General features: G+C 37.7%; 2 protein-coding genes across 2 annotated transcripts; one reads left to right on the top strand and one right to left on the bottom strand.

The window, feature by feature from the left end:
• Positions 1–420: 420 nt before the first annotated feature.
• Positions 421–11,361, bottom strand: LOC135482296 (pentatricopeptide repeat-containing protein 1, mitochondrial-like). The gene is made up of 11 exons (XM_064762209.1): positions 11,258–11,361; positions 9,740–10,421; positions 8,568–8,676; positions 8,011–8,151; positions 7,386–7,557; positions 6,167–6,312; positions 5,538–5,919; positions 4,838–5,151; positions 3,262–3,378; positions 1,992–2,174; positions 421–716 (listed from the first exon to the last, which is right to left on the bottom strand). The coding sequence occupies exons 2-11, from the start codon at positions 10,411–10,413 to the stop codon at positions 504–506; spliced, it is 2,451 nt and encodes an 816-aa protein (XP_064618279.1). The 5' UTR covers positions 10,414–10,421; positions 11,258–11,361; the 3' UTR covers positions 421–503.
• Positions 11,362–11,593: 232 nt separating this feature from the next.
• LOC135471937 (dynactin subunit 5-like) lies at positions 11,594–16,782 on the top strand. Its single transcript, XM_064751384.1, has 7 exons — positions 11,594–11,744; positions 12,721–12,789; positions 12,956–13,074; positions 13,526–13,637; positions 14,679–14,781; positions 15,177–15,298; positions 16,064–16,782. The coding sequence occupies exons 1-6, from the start codon at positions 11,697–11,699 to the stop codon at positions 15,263–15,265; spliced, it is 540 nt and encodes a 179-aa protein (XP_064607454.1). The 5' UTR covers positions 11,594–11,696; the 3' UTR covers positions 15,266–15,298; positions 16,064–16,782.
• Positions 16,783–17,104: the final 322 nt, after the last annotated feature.

Here is a 17,104-nt window from a genome sequence, read left to right as displayed (position 1 = left end):
AGATGTGTACAGCGAAATTAAATTAAATTGTAATTATGATGGGAATTAACTATTTATTATACATGTGGGATAATATTGTTACACAAGTGTTTGCTTTTTTAATTCATGTCGTGTGTTATTTATCTTCATGGTGCTTTCTGAGGAGTACCCGTTGTCTAGTGGGTACAGGTGCTTTCTTTCCAATCGCTAGAACATCAAGCCTAACTCATGCTGGCTTCCTCATTGCAAAGTACAGTGAAGAATTGTAGTATTGAGTTTGGTCTCGCAGCAACCTCAGTTGGTCGTGGGTTTCCCCCGGGCTCTGTGTTTCTCGGGGCTCTATGTATCCCCCTGGTTTCCTCCCACCATAATGCTAGTCACCATCATAAAGTGAAATATTACGGAGTACAGTATAAAACAAAATAATTGACATTATTATGAGGAAAGAAAAAAAAATACTTTCAGGTTTATTTCAAGTGCATGGAGTACTATGGTATCCCATTTCTACTTTTAACTGAACACTTTCAGGTATTCCATACAAAGTCATTGTTATCTTCCTCGTGATCTTCAGACTGCCCCTTGGGTGGGTCCTTGGGGTGTCGAAACTTTGCCCATGGGTGTTCTTTCTGCGCCATGGGAGTCCTCTTCAACCATGGCCCATAGAATTTCATGAATGCCTTGTAACCGTCAAGGAAGTAATTTGACGCATAATACTCATTTACCTGCTGTCCAGATTCCTGCAAGAACCAGAACAGAAAACATGAACTGTTACACCTTAATATTTAATACAGCACTATTTGATAGAAATTACGGGATTTTTCTTTATGTTAGCATGGGGAAAATTACGCTATTTTAGCCATATTTGTTTCGCCATCATAGTAAATTGATTTTACTGTTTAGTGTTCAAACTGAAAAACAAATCTTCGGATCTTCTATTATGCTGTTCTTGCTGATTCACTGAAATAAGTCGTAAGATTGAGTTTTCCTCCAAGAGTTATACTGGAACAATATGGGCTGGGAATGTAACAGCACTGAATTAATGATTGGAGTATTGAGAGTAAATCCATATCTACATAGTGGTGTCTCCAAATACCCGAAGTAAATATCGGTCTCGTACTCTACCAAAATGTCAAATTTTTTACCTCCAAGTCAATAGAGATAAACTGGTGATGAACAGAGAGCAGAGCAAAGCCTGTATTCTTAATCTCTAAAGGTAAATAAGACGTTTTTAAAAATCCATTACAGTATATAAAAGAGAAATATTTATGAGCACAGTTTAATATGTATTTATATGATTGGTGTTTTAACTCCATATTTAAAAATTTGTCATTTGTATGACGGGGTTCAGGGTTATGGTTAGACGAACTTGTAGCGTCCGCAGTAGACCACCCATCTTCACTACGTAAGAACGGTGTAACAGAAAAGACAATAAATAATATAACCTGAGTTATTCATGAAAAGGGGTGAAAACAGACCTCAAAGATCAGACATTTTTTTCTGACATGCTTGGTAATTCTATAAATGATCTTCTAACAAGAAATTCTAAGAGTAACAGGAAACACAATGTCATGTCACGCACATTAGGTTACAAGGCAAAACAGGGTTTGCGTGATGTAAGCGGAAACAGACACGTCCTGAGTCATAGACATAACTCTCGTCCCACTGGATATAAGTGATATAATGGCAGCACTTTCTAACGTCTTGTGATTTTGCTTACTTTGATCTGCAACATCTTGGTTGTCAAAGATTACAAAAATAAAAAGTAATGCTTTTTAAACTTCGTGTGACATATGCACATTTGGTTCAGTGTTGTCTTTTGTCTCAACACTCAATAACACTCAACATGACAAGAAATACACCATTAAACCAATCTAAAGGACAAGCATTGTTGGGTTACAGTTCGTCCCTACACTGTGTAGCTGGGTAAAATTGTACATCCAGTTATTTAATAAACTTCTAATCACATACATTATACAGAGCAGCCATGTGTTGTTACAATCTAACAGACTTGCCTGTTGAACTATGGACTTCTTGGCCGTCTGAACTTGCAGTTCAATGTAGGACAACATTTTTTCTGAAGGCTCCATATCTCTCTTTTCCAGTTCACGAAGCAGATCGAGTTTGTAATAAAACTCATGTGCACTGTTGTAGATCAGAATGGTGAAAATCTCTCGATTTGGAGAAAGCCCACATGACTGGAAGTATAAAATATATCATTGCCATGATAATTAATCTGTGATCAATTAGCTTAAACAATACATGAAAGGTTACAGTATTAGGGCACACCAGGCCCCTATTACAGCACAATTCTGGTTAGACTCCTATCCAGGCACAACTGTAGCCAGGCTCCTATTAGGACACAGTTCTCGCCAGGCTCCTATCAGGGCACAATTCTGATATAGTTACTATTAGGCACAATTCTGGCCTGGCTCACACTAGTCACAGTTCTGGTCATGCTCCCATTAGAACAGGTCATAGTCAGGGTATTATTAGGACACAATTCTGACCAGTTCTAACCAGGCTCCTATTACAGCATAGGTCTCACAAGGCTCCTATTAGGGCACAATTCTGGCCAGGTTGATATTAGGGCACGGGACTGGCCAGGCCCATATCAGGGCACAGTTCAAGCCAGGCTCCTATCAAGGCACAAATCTAGTCGTTACCACTAGGGCACAATTCTGGCCACTCATGTTGGGTACAGTTGTAACCAGCTTTTGCCAGGTCTTGCCAGGCTCCTATTTGGGCGCAATTCTGGCCAGGCTCGTATTAGGGCACAGGTCTGGTCAGACTCCTATTAGGACACAGTTAAGGCACAATTCTGATCATAACAGGCACAGTTCTGGTCAGGCTCCTATTAAGCTCCTGATCAAGTTACTATTAAGGCATAGTTTTGGCCAGGATCCAATTAGGGCACAGTTTTGGCCAGGTTCCTATTAGGGAACAATTATGTTCAGGACGTGTTAAGCATGTGTGTTGCCATGGAATTTAAATGAATTTAGGCTGTGATCGCTTTGTGCAAGTGGTAACACTATAGATTATATTCCCCACAATGCCCAAGATCAACAGTCACTTCATAAGTTTAATAAAGTCTAATTAACACCTTTAGTTAAGAAGAAATTTTTATACCAGCAGAGTCAAAGATAACATCAACATATTTTGCTACGAGATAAACTGAAAAAATTGACATGCTAGTCAACAAGTCACTTAGAAGTCTTTTGGTTTCGGTTTCACGTCATATGGTAGTTTCTGTTACATTTGGTTATATTTGCAGTTTGATCTCACCTCTATATCCTTAAGCAGCTGTAGACCATCCACCCTCTTCCGACAACCCATGGCCAAACAGCCGAACGTCATCATGTTAGGTAACAGCTTGTACTCACCAATCACTCGCAGCAGATCCTGAAGAAAATCATCAAGAAAACATTTCCACTTTGCATTAGCATGCTTTATTGTAATATCAGGGCACTTTTATGGCATGTTTAGCAAGTTCAACACTGTCCTTTGAAATAACAGCAATGTTGGATATTTTTTCTGCCCCAGCTCAACACAGCAGCATAATATTTTAGGGCCATTTCCAGTAGAAAAAAATTTCTTCAAGCTTACAGAATAAAATTTGTCACAATCATTCATAATGGCAACCGAAGAAACACTTTGTGTGACCTTTTATTTATTCATTTGATTGATGTTTTATGCCATACTCAAGAATATTTCGCTTATGTAATGGCGGCCAGCATAATGGTGGGAAGAAACCGGGCTCAGGGAAACCCATGACCATCCGCAGGTTGCTGGAAAACCTTCCCACTTACAGCCAGAGAGAAAGCCAACATGAGCTGGACTTGAACTCAGAGCGACCGCATTGATGAGAGGCCTCTGGGTCATTACACTGCGCGCTAACCAAATGAGCCACGGAGGCTCCTTGTGTGACCCTTGGTAAAATGCTAGAAGGGAATGTTCATTCAGTGATTTTCATTATAATTATTAATAACCAAATCTAATGTATGTTTGTGATTTTCAGTTTTTCTGTTTCAATTTTAAACATTTTAACCAGCATCATATACATGTACTGACTACATCCCAAACCAGATGGCCATTGTATAAGTGAAATGTAGTAAGGAACAACATCCAATCAAACTACTGAACAAATACTTAATACATTTTACGAGAGAAAGGATAAATTTGTTTGATTCATGAAGATTATTGAACTCCTCATGACACATGTGAGGTTAGACTCCATGTAGAAGAAACTCTGCTGAATTGGGCAGTGGGCAGTGGGTGTTGGCATAACAATGCCAAATCTGCTTTTCAAATTCCTAACAAACAACTTGCCTTTGAGGGTTTAAACATGTAGGAAAGCACCATGAAAAATAGCATCAGAGCTTCAGCACTCTTCAGTCCTGTATAATCCATGTATCAAGCAAAAGCTCATGAATTTCCTTTCAAAGGGTTCATAGGCAGAATGGTCACAAATATAGGAACAGACAGAGAGATTGGCAGACAAACAGATGGGCAGACAGGTGGAGAGGGTCAGGTCAGTTTTAAAATGCCGTTGTTAAAATTAACTGTCAATTCTCTTAGTTCAGTGAATGACCTAAAATTTGGCCCATGACAAAGTTGCACACTTTGCCTGATTCTGGAAAATATAATGATCTTAGAAAGCTGTTTTGAGGTTTGTTTGGAAGGTATGTTAATATCCTATTGTAACTTTCAACACATAAGTTAGTGTTTTATGACTTTTACTGACCTTTAAGAATGCGCTTTTTGGGGGGCACAATTTTTGGTTGTTTATCGTAACACAGTAAAATACATGTGTTAAGTGTTCGTGTTCAACACATCCATTCAAGAAAATAAACAACCATACCCTTGCCCTGTCATAATCTTTTCTCAGATTCCTCTTTCTGATCAGCATGTTAAAGAAGTCCACATCTGGCTGTATATTCTGGGACTCCAGTACATGAATAAGCTCTTTCTCTGCCTGCACATTGGATGGGATTGCACTGACCAGCTGAGATAATGTCTTGATGTCTGGAGTGACACCATCAGCCGCCATATTGCTCAAAATTCCCAGCATTCCTCCTGACAATGCCAGTCGTCCCTGGGCTGATTTTAGTAGTGTCAAGTCCACGCTGATCAAAGAGTTTGGCTCTAATGGACTTTCTAGTACACTGGGGTGGTCTGTATAACAAACATTATGTTAGTACATTTGAATAATTTATGTTGAAATGAACAGACAAAGAAACAAGACATTTTACAGAACGAATCTGTGGCATTTGGATGGGTTGAAATATTTTATATTCTTTTTGCATTTTACATAATTCTATAATAGTCATTTAACACTGAATCGCATTAAATTACTGAAGATGTAAAAATATTTAAATATGTCTTGTTTTTGATGTTTGTTTGGTTAGTTTCAGCACAAAAGGTGATATGACCTTAGCCTTTTAAAAGTGGACTTTTTTTGATAAATATTTGAAACAAATGCAGAATTTAAAAGCATAATATTATTTACATTTTCTTTTCAAAACTGAAGCCACAGAAATCTCTAAGACGTAAACAAATACCTGGAAGTGATGATAGCTCTGCCAACTGAGACTCCATACTGCCTGTATTCAGCTCAACGAATCCATCTGATCCTCCATTTTTAACTGCGTTAAAATCTATCACCATCCTCTCATTTGTGATATCTTTTGACATGTCTGGAGATACAGACATGAAGTCATCCTGACAGATATGTGAAGTATCTGTGTTATCTGATTCTCCATTCTCTATTCTGAGAGTGGTTTGTGAGTTTCCTGAAGATTGTCCCTCTGCTACTTCTCTTCCAAATATCAGTGGGGCAGCCATATTTAGATCTCCAATCCCACAATCCCTTATAACACGCAGCAAGAGATTGTATTGGTAAAGAGTTGGCAAAAGATGATACTGGTGCATCAACCTCCAAACCTAGCAAAGAATCAAAAGTAAAAAATCTGATGTATATTCTGTCATTTCTGTCATGTTATTTTTTCAATTTTTTATTATTTTTCTTTCCTTTAAAGATGAGTAATTAATCAACTCTGTCTCCTTCTGTTCAACAATACACCACAATAAGAATCATAGCAACAATTTACTGAACTACAATGATGTAATCATTTCTTGAAGGAAGGAAATGTAAAAATGCAACTCGATTTAAATTCAAACATGCATTTACCAGAATCGCGTGTCTAAATCCAGCCTCTCTGTCAGAACAGCAGGCCATCAGCAGAAAACTAAAGCACTTGAGGTCAGGCTGGCAGTGGACAGAAGCCTCATCAAGGACCCTGAAGGCAGCCTGTACATCACCACAAACCCCATACGCTGTAGTTGGAATGTAAGAAAACATCTATATACATTAATACATGTATCATTATTATTAACTCTGCACAGGAGGTAGTGTTTATGACAGCTTTTATTTGTCTATCTGTCTGTCTGTCTGTCTGTCAGCAACATAGCACAAAAAGTCATTCAGGCATTTGGATGAAATTTTCCACACGAGTTGACCTATAGTCCTATGTAACACATCATGCAGTTTTATATATTTAGCTGTGATAGATGTTTGTGCTCTCTGTAAGCTTTCTAGTTCCATGATACATTTCAATTCACCTTAACCCTGATAGCCTCAACCCCCAAAATTGAAAAAAATATGCATGGAATGGGACTTCTTCATACTAGAGCAAGAATACCAAGTTATCAACAGGAAGTTTTCTTTAGGAAAATAATCCACTAAGTATTTTCAAAATATTATTAAAACTGTCCCATGTAAAGTTGTCTGGAAAATGTATTTTTTTTGCTTTAAAACATGACATTTTTTGTGGTCACCATCATTCATGTAAAAAAAATGTAGCAGTCTTGGTGACATAGTTGACGCTCAGATAAATGGACTAAGGCTACTCTAATATTGTCCCAATATCCAAGGGGAACAATCCATGGCATTTTAAGCAAATTGCAGTCAATCTAGATTCGTGCTGTTAACTCCTGTCCAAATGTAAGATACAAGTTGAAAATAAAATAACAACAAAATAAAAATGTAACACAATTATCACCATGTATTTTACTATTCACCTTTAATTTATTATTTATTTATTTATTTGATTGGCATTTTATGCCGCACTCAAGAATATTTTACTTATACGAAGGCAGCTAGCGTTATAGTGGGAGGAAACCGGGCAGAGCCCAAGTGAAACATACGACCAGCCATAGGTTGCTGGCAGACCTTACCATATATGGAAAGAGAGGAAACCAGCAGGAGCTGGACTTGAACTCACAGCGACTCCTGACCCCCATGGCCACAGAGGTCCCTCCTAATTTATTAAATGATTTATTGAAAAACATCATCATGTAATTGCTTTACCAGAAGCTGCAAGTTAAATGTTAACAGTGGTATTTCTCACCTTTGATCATGGCTCTGTAGGTGATAATATTCGGCTGGTGTCTCTTCTCCTTCATCAGGTTTTCCAAATTCTGCGCTCTCTGCAAACCATCTTGAGGCCAGGGTGAGTTTGAGCAAGCGTTGAACAGAGCTGTATATGTGTTCGGTTTGGGCTTGACACCCATTTTTTTCATCTGTGACAAAAAGCAATTACTTTATAGGTGCAGTTAGCACTGGAGCTAGCAGTTTCTTGTCATCTGAATCTTATTTCTTTAACTGACATGTTTTGATTTTATTCATTTATTCTATTGTTGTTTAAAGCCATACTAGAGAACTTGTTGGCATCTTATTGTCTGGGAATCCACAAATTCTAAAATTGTCCAGTGCCAATATTCATCATGCACTTTGCATGTCCCAGCACCTGACCCCACAGCCACGATTCACTCCCTTGACAAGGTTAAGTACCGTACTCAGGACTGCGTCACCTATTATGATGGTAGTCATGTTAAATTGGTGGAAGAAAAGCTCCAATGCTCTAGTTCAAAAGCATTCCACAGCTAAATCAAGCTGGTCAAAATAATGTCACACTGTAGTTAAAACCATTTCAATAAAAAATACATGTAGGTAAAATGAGGGGTTTTTTTTACCTGGTTAAACACCTTAAAAGCTTTCTTGGTGTACCCTGCTTTGCCCAGAATACTGATAAGGATGGAAAAAACGTAGTAGTTGGGTTTGACCCGGTCATTCTTCAACATCCACACATCCAGTACATCAATAGCCTCCTTGATCTGAAACAAAAACATGAACTCCACTTTACAAATGTGACAATGTAAGTCTTGTTTCTGAAATCTGACTTTATATATTAGAGAGAATAATCTTGCAAATTACTTTTCTTTCACTGACATCCTTATTTATATCTGAATGACAGTTTTATTAACTTCAAATTTTCATCACAGATTCCTGCAGTACCAGTGATGTAAAAATGTACCTTTGGTTGGGAAAGCAAAAAATATTCTTTGCAATTATTATATACCTATATATATTATATCTTGCAAGTATATTTCAGGGTTTCTTTTAACCTTTTCAAAGCAGCATACCAGGCAACAATCTTGACTACCAGTATAAAAATATGTTACTGTACAGCTGTTGTCTCGGTCAAAAACTATTAAAGAAAATTACAATGACCATAGTCCACTCTAGCTACCTTTCCTTCATCTGCAAAATGTCTCATCTGTCGACCGTACCATTCTGCCGAATGTTTACCCTGAGAAGACAATCTGCGGAAAGGTTTGTCATCTTCATCATCAGAGGAACTGAAAAACAATCATTATAAAGTCAAAATAATTATGCACATTTAGGCATCAGTATGTTACAACTAGGATAAAATCAACAAAGTCAGTTACGTTTTCGTAACTAGTCTCTACTAGGCCAAAGCAGTCGGTCAAATGCCCTGACTGGTTCCTCATCATTAGACAATTTGTCAAGGCATTATACAAAGAGATGTCCATTTTAACTTATTCAATTATTTATTTTATCACTGTTTTACACTAAACTCAAGAATATTTCACTCATATTAAAGTGATCAGATTTATGGGTTACACTCTAGTGGAAACCCAGGTGTTCCAGGAAACCATTGCATCTTGCCAGGAACCTGCCAATCGTAGTACAGGTATTAACAGAAAACCGCAGTGAGACACATGTACTCTAATTCTTCAACCTTTCAACCACCATTGTGACCAATATTTTGAAACATTCTGAGAGAACTATGGGGTGTAGAGACCTAATTTGCACATTTTTTTTTTTTTTTTTTTTTTTTTTTTAGTGTCATTTTCATAGTTATTGTATAAAAAATGCTGCAGACTTGGAAAAGATGGAAGATTTACAGCAACTGGTTTGTCATGGATTGAGAGCAGATTTTGGATTATTCATTTATTAACTACAATAACACAATGCCCAAGCTCGAGAATTTTTCACCTATATGCTGATGGCCAAATTTATGGGTGGAGCAAACCTGAATACTGTATAACTGAAGTAAACCACCGACATTGGACGGGTCCCTGGCGGACTCTCCCACATGTGACCCACCAGTATGTTATATTGGTGGAGGGTAAGTGGCCTCCATCAAACCTAATGCAAGATTACCCAACAGAGTACCAACACCACCAAGGCCACCAAGAACTATGCAAGCAGTTGAATCTAGAAAATTCCTTCCGAGAATGGGACTGAACCAACAACTCAAGTGATCTAGCAATTAAAAGACAACCATCTTAATAACCTGTTAACGGCCATATTGGTTGCTGCTGGAAACTTGAATCTCTGCAAGAACAAAAGTTGAGGACGTCATTCTATTCCCTGACAGGAAATAAAATTACTTACTAATAATCCTTTTGATCATCATCATCACTTCGTTTTGTCAAATCCTCACTGCCGTCCATCCACCTGTCAACATGTTCACTCCTCAAGGTTCCAAAGTTTTCTGTCCACTGCTTAGATTTACCAGTCTTAGTAACGTCATCACTCTGTTTGTCCTGTTGGTCAAATCTTTTGTTTGAGTTACCTTTGGACCTGCATTCTACTGAACTCCTATCAAACATAGTCTTGCTAGATGTTTTGCCAAAATCAGGTTTTGATTCGTTGTCAGCAGAGAACAAATTCATCTGATTATATTTTTCACGTTGGTCTGAGTCTGTTTCTTTTCTCTTCATTGTTCCAAATAATTCATCCCTTGGTAATTGAGACATTTGCTCTTTCAGCAAATAGTCTTGTTCTCTTTCTTCAGCATTCAAAGTCCGTTTGTGTAATTTTACAATTTTATAGCGTCTCCAATTATCCTTCACACTCTTTTGACCGTGTCCATTTGCTTTATTCCTAACTGGAGCTTTTCTATCGAAAGAAGCAGTCTCCCCACTTTCTTCATCTCCTGCTTGAGAGCTTAGATGTGAACAAAAGGGGAGAGCGCACCTTCGATTTAAACAAATCCCTTGAGTTACCAGTGACAACTCTGACAACTGCCTTAGCGCTGAGCCAAGGAATCTGTATACTGAAGACATCTTGTTATCTGAAAAAGAAGTATCAACATCATCTCAGCATCATGTTACCAAAATGTTGAAAAGTTGCCAAAAACCATAATCAATATAAAAATGACACTTGATTCCTTGTTTCAGATCTGAATATTTTGGAAAATTGCTGTCAGTAAAGTAATAATTTTCATTTTTCAATATTATTATTTCATGATCTATCCTTTAGTGAATATTTTTGGACAAAGTGATATAATCAGTTCTGACACTTGGGTTTAAAGGCCAAACTCATTTTACTTTGTAATACTTTAAATAATAAGATAATTCCAGTTAATTTATTAATCTGATTGGTTTTTTACGCCATTCTCAAGAATATTTCACAAACACGATGGCGGCCAGCATTATTGTGGGAGGAAACCGGGCAGAGTCCAGAGGAAACTGGGCAGAGTCCGGAGGAAACCCACAACCATCTGCACGTGGCTGGTAGACTTTCCTACTTGCGGCCAGAGAGGAAGCCAGCATGAGCTGGGCTCTCACAAGCAGCGACCACACTCCTAGCTGGATCATAACGCTGCGCCAGCGCGCTAACCAAATGAGCCACGGAGGCCCTCTCATACCAGATAATCCAAAATGGCTTTTCATTTAATTTTAGTTGAACATGCTTAAAATTCAGTGTTTCAAACAGAACATAAAATGATTCATATACTCATCACAGTGTGCGTTAAAATAACATCACTGTCATCCTTGTATTCAACTTGTAAGTTGTATTACTCCATGAGCAGTTTTCGTAACGAACGAACATAAACCATAGAAGTAATTACATTAGAATATTGTCAGTTCTCTCACCTCGGCCATGGCATTCAAGTATAAATCTCACCTTTTTTTAAATAGCAAAAACGGACATTTCATTTTGCAAATGGGCTAAGTTTAGCAACGAGCTGTGTAACGCATGTCAATCATCAGTAACAGCAGACACCGGGAATTCCCCTTCTAGGCGGATATCACAAAGTTGTTTCCCCTGATAAATTTATGAAACTTTTGTCAGTCCTATTTAATTAAATACATAAATGCACGATAAAGAGGTGTCATGGTTAGGATATGAAGAGCAGACGCTTCAGCCAACGAAATTTATGCACGGGATTTCACATTTACGTAAAAACATTTGAAATCTGCATAGTTATCTGCATGCAGCGCCCCCTGCAGCCGCAAGATGACGAATAAGATGTGACTGATATGAGGTGACGGGAACATATGATAAGTAAATAATTACTTCTTGAGAAAGATTGTATCACGCTCAGTGGACAATACAATTGATAATGGAACTCCAGGATGCATTCTACAACAATGCTCAATACATTGAAACGGTAAGTGGTCAGATATCATGAATCACTCCCCTGTGTTAACCTCGAAACAACAACAACGATGAGCAATGCAACGGCAGCGGTGGTTCCTCACCTAACGTATGTGCATTCGATTATCACATTGTATCTATATTTACCTACCCCATCGGCAAAGCTTGCTGCACACGCGATATTTGATGTCCATATCCACTTAAAACATGGTGTGTCCGTAAGCTAAGACATTTATGAACATTTTTCAACCTTTGTCAGATGTTTTCTCAGAAAATCTCAGTTGAACTTGAAAATAAGGTCGGTTTTGAGTTACCCTTCATGTAAAGCCATGTCTATCCGATTGATCTCTTTGAATATCAGTGTTGAGAAACTGACATTATCTAAAAATATTTAACAACCTTATTTCAGTATTCTGAGCTTTAGAACAGCTCAACACGTAAAAGTGGACAACAATGTTTTGAAAGCTTATTCTAGAGTGAAGTAGAAGTATGAGCCAGATACTTTTAAAATGACAAGAAACTGATGCTTTGACAGCAGGTTGATGTGCCGTGGCATGACTTACTCGTTGAAAGACTATACTTCCATACAGAAATCTTGCTGTGGGTGTCATCTCTGCTGTGAATTAGACCTTACCAAAAGTTTGTTGCCTATTTCTTGGCTACACTCTGCATCAAGCTGAATGATTTAAAATCATTTTATTTGGTTGGAAAAATTCTCAGTCTTTCAGCTGATATATACCTTGGCTTAATGTTTTCTTTTCCTTTTAAGAAAACAGTTGATAGTGAAATTTAATGAAAAGTAGAATAAGATAAGTCACCAGAAACATGACAGCTTTTTGTGTTCTGATAATACACTGAAATATGCTTTATGTTAACTCAAACAACTGATGTCAAAAAAAAGAAGAACCAAACTTGACATGACATGATGTGTAGCAGAGTGATGATTGTCTGATGCATTTGATTTCTTACTGTCTGGGTTCACATTTCAGGCATCTGGTAACAAAGTCTGCCGAAAATCAGTTTTGTGTGGCAGCCAAAACATTGTTCTAAATGGCAAGGTAAGCATTTTACAAACTACACATTAATTTACTCCAATCTTTGACATAACCAAACTCAAATAATTAAGTTATGTCTTTATATGTAAATTGAGAAAACGGCTTGTGACATACATGTCTATCACTGTCTTGCTCAGTGTCTCACTATCAGGTTGTCACTGTTTTTCAGACGATTATTATGTCTGATTGCATCATTAGAGGAGACTTGGCTAATGTCAGAATTGGACGCCATTGTGTCATCAGCAGCAGGGCTGTCATTAGACCACCATTTAAAAAATTCAGCAAAGGGTAAGTTTGAAGGATAATGTTAATTTATGGGGTTTTTTTCATCTTAATTTGTCTATTTGCAAGTTTGGCTATGATAAAATTTCTTAGTCAGAACCATGCTTAAGCAAGTTGAGACTGACAGAATTTCCTTACATGTTATCACATGAAGAAAATATAGTTATCCAAATCTACAGAAATAGATAATTCATAACATGGTTGTCATCATTTTAGGTGCTTACTGCACTTAAGAATATACATACAGCGCTTATAGGCAAGTAATCCAGCTAATGACCAGGAGAGAAATTTGCACGCCAAAATTCATTCTTTCCGGACAGATTTTGTCAGGTTTGTCTTACTCATACACATAGGTTTTGTCTCGGCTATGTGTTAGGAATGGGAGTGTGATAGCACTCCTCAAATTCTAAGGTCTGTGTTAAGGAGTAATTGTACCTGCACATTTGTGTTTTTACAGAGTTGCCTTTTTCCCGCTTCATATTGGTGACCATGTCTTCATAGATGAGGATTCTATCATAAATGCTGCTCATATCGGGTGCTATGTTCACATTGGCAAAAACTGTGTGATTGTAAGTATATGTACAGGTATAGAAAATGCATTGACATGTATGTTTGTAAATTTTTTCAAGTTCATATCTGAAAACAGAGAACAGTGTTGATGCATACAAAAATGCAAGAGTCACAGTCACTTATTCACTTCATATTTTAAAGTATCCATTCCAGTCAAACTGCAGTTAAACTTAATCCTCGACCTTTTTAGCAAGTGCTTAAGGTGTTCATTGTGTCATATTTTGACAGTGTTACTAAAAATTCTGTCACTTTCTCTGAATCTCTGAAGTTTTCCACCCCAGACTATGTAATTTTTGTGGTGGATACGTGTAGATTGCATTTAAAGTTCCCATGTTATTTGCAAAAAGGTTGCAGGTTTATAATATTGGTAGAATAGATAATGTGTCTGTGAAGTTTTAATCACAAATATGGAGTCACGAAAAAAGTCTGAGTTGAGGATTTTACTTTTGTGGAAACGTAAGTTTTGAGATAGTAAACCCTTTCAAAAAAAGGTACCGGACGGATAGCACAGTTGGTAGAGCGTCCGCTTCGGGACCGGTAGATCCAGGATCAATCCTTGATCGAGACACACCTAAGACTTTAAAAGAGGAAGTTGTAACTTCCTCGCTTGGCGTTCAGCATGAAGGGGATAGTGCAATGACTGGTTGACCCGTATCAGTATAATGGCTCGGGTGGGGCGGCTTACTTGCCTTCGGTAAGTCGTCTCAGTGAAGCAGCACTAAATAAAAGAGTGGTGGAAATCCGTCCTGCTACAAGGAGGCACATTACACGTACATGCACCCTAAAGATTCCTTTGTCGTTATATGACTGAAAAATTGTTGAGTACGACGTTAAACCCTAAGCACTCACTCACTCACTCAAAAAAAGGTATGTTGAGTTACATTTGCTGCTACTGTCATAGTGTTATTTGTCTGTTTCCTTCAAAGCCCAACCACCACTCCTTGTTTTCGAAGTTCTCGATCATTCAGTTTATTTATACTTTCAGTGTCTTAGATCTGTTTTGTGATAGAAATGTTAATAAAAATGTTAATAACTTGTAGGGCCGACGATGTGTGCTAAAGGATTGCTGTGCTATAGCTGACAACACAGTTCTTCCCCCGGAAACTGTTGTGCCGCCATTTACAGTCTTCTCAGGATCACCAGGTGGGATATTAAAATCTCTTTCTATTTACATTAATTTAACTGGTACCCAACACTGGCTATTAAAGGATTAAATTCCTGTCTGGTTTCCTGAATAAAGTTACACGCACTATTTCATAGAAGTTTTCACCAATAATTAAATCACCCTGCTGTACAAACTTGGTGAGAAATAATGTAACTTATCACCGTTCTGTACCAGACTTTGTACATTGGCGATTGGTTGGTGAAAAAGACATGAAAATTTAATCCGTCGGGTGATAAGTTGTATATTGTCCCAAGTTTATTGGCATCGTCAATGATAAAGAGAAAGTCACCAACATAGATCTTTTAACAGTGAATATTGTAAGGTGTCTTTGTTCTTGTGATAGTATTATAATAGTTTGTCTATTGCATTGTAGGTCGCCTGACCGATGACTTGCCAGAATGTACACAAGATCTGATGATAGATGTGACTCGAAGTTACTACCAGCACTTCCGCCCCAAATGATAGTCCTCCTCTTCTTTTAGATATTTATTATGCGTAAGTCTGAGTTCAAGTCCAGCTAATGCTGGCTTCCTCTCCAGGTGTATATTGGAAGATATGTCAGCAACCTGCAAATGTTAAGGGGTTTCCCATGGGGCTCTGCCTGATTTCCTCCCATCATAATGCTGGCATAAGTGAAATATTCTTAAGTACGGTATAAAACACCAATCAAATAAATAAATAAATGCATTTATTTATTTATATGATTATATGTGTTACGCCGTACTCAAGAATATTTCACTTATACGATGACGGCGAGCGTTATGGTGGGAGGAAACCAGGCAAAGCCCGGGGGAAAACACACGACCATCCGCAGTATAAATAAATGATTTGTGTAATATCACTGTTCTGACTGCACCACCTCTCTGTGGACATAAAAATAACAGGTCCCATCAGCACTTGATTGCTGTGTTGGCTGACAGAATGTCCAGAACAATGAGCTGTGGACATAACAAAACCGGAACTGTAAGAGTACATTTGTACTGGGAGCAGTTAGGAAATGGCTGAAGAATACACCTTTATACAGGCATGATGAGTTGTTTTGATTTTAAAAAAATATATTTGTGAATGGAATGGGTTTGTGGACAATGTAGTAAGTGTTTAGTATCTGTTATGACAATGTGAAAATGTTACAAACTTGGATAGTGTAAATGTTACAAAGAGGTAAATCTGCAACGAGTGTGCGACTAAAATTTTGTGACCTTTCAGCTTCTGTTTATGGAAAACCACAGATCATTTAACTTCATTGTCGTTTATTTTCAGATGAATTTCAGTTTGTCACTGACTGAGGATATGAGTGATCAGCCTACCTTCCACTTCTGCCTCGGAAATGCAGCAAGAGTGATATTGTTAAAGTGCTGAATCTTCTAGTAAACATTTTAGTCAGTCCAGTAAGATTTGTCTCCCCTGCATTCTATTATACCGACCAGCTGGCTTGGTATCGTGATCTTGTACAGTACCGATTTAGCAAATAATTTTTTTTTCTTCACAATTACATTTAGTTGTACATGTATACACCATTATTTCTTATGTTGTAGAGGGTGAAATCGTTAGACATGCATAAACCTTTGCTTTTAAAATCCTTACTGCTTGCACATCCACTTTGTCCTAATTGTTTGACGGTTTACGCCAACATTTTACATTTAATTCTGTCGTGAATACCATGATTGCAACACCACAAAAAATTATAAACAGGCAAAAAGTACATGTACTCGCCATTCGCTTCAGTACCTGGTAAGATAAGCATTTTTACGGTAATGGTATATATAGTATTACTTGTACTAGCCAACAACAAACTCTGTGGAACTCCCCAACTTGCACTAGGTACAAAGATGCACTCTCATTATTGTTATTAAAGATAGGATTTCTTTGTTAACAGGGCCTAATCCAGCCCTTCTCAGAGTCCGATTATTGGACACAGCTGTGCCCTCGAAGTGCCCTTTGCGTCAAAAATAAAAAAATAAAAATTAAAAAAAAAAACATCTCGAATTCATTATAAGGCTCGGATTATCTGCTTAGTCGCAAGGCTTCCGCTAGACATTCGCCACATTAGTTTTGGCGAATGTAATTTCTGTGTGGCGAAAGCCAATTGGCGTCCCTTCTCCACAGTGGCGAAAGCGATGGATGCCTTTCAACTTCAGTTGTTTAGGTTTAAAGTTCGTAAATTTACTTAAATTTAATTTAGGATCCAGAATCAAGAAGGAATATTTGACGTCATCGTGAAAAAACTTGGTTACGAGAACAATAAAGTTCTTAAAGAGCATTTAAAATTGGAAATGTATGCCCCGAAGCAGGTGACGAAAA

Source organism: Liolophura sinensis, chromosome 1 (assembly GCF_032854445.1).
Source record: "Liolophura sinensis isolate JHLJ2023 chromosome 1, CUHK_Ljap_v2, whole genome shotgun sequence".
Lineage (NCBI taxonomy): Eukaryota > Metazoa > Mollusca > Polyplacophora > Chitonida > Chitonidae > Liolophura > Liolophura sinensis.
This window is presented reverse-complemented; position numbering and strand designations above follow the sequence as displayed.

Bases quoted from the DNA above. Each gene is read 5' to 3' on its own strand.
- LOC135482296 (XM_064762209.1), bottom strand. From the start codon at position 10,413: ATGTCTTCAGTATACAGATTCCTTGGCTCAGCGCTAAGGCAGTTGTCA. The intron at 8,677-9,739 runs GTAAGTAATTTT...ATTGTTTTTCAG, and splicing joins GATGATCAAAAGGATTATTA to TTCCTCTGATGATGAAGATG. The intron at 5,920-6,166 runs GTAAATGCATGT...ATTCTTTGCTAG, and splicing joins GATTTAGACACGCGATTCTG to GTTTGGAGGTTGATGCACCA.
- LOC135471937 (XM_064751384.1), top strand. From the start codon at position 11,697: ATGGAACTCCAGGATGCATTCTACAACAATGCTCAATACATTGAAACG. The intron at 12,790-12,955 runs GTAAGCATTTTA...ACTGTTTTTCAG, and splicing joins ACATTGTTCTAAATGGCAAG to ACGATTATTATGTCTGATTG. The intron at 13,638-14,678 runs GTAAGTATATGT...AATAACTTGTAG, and splicing joins TTGGCAAAAACTGTGTGATT to GGCCGACGATGTGTGCTAAA.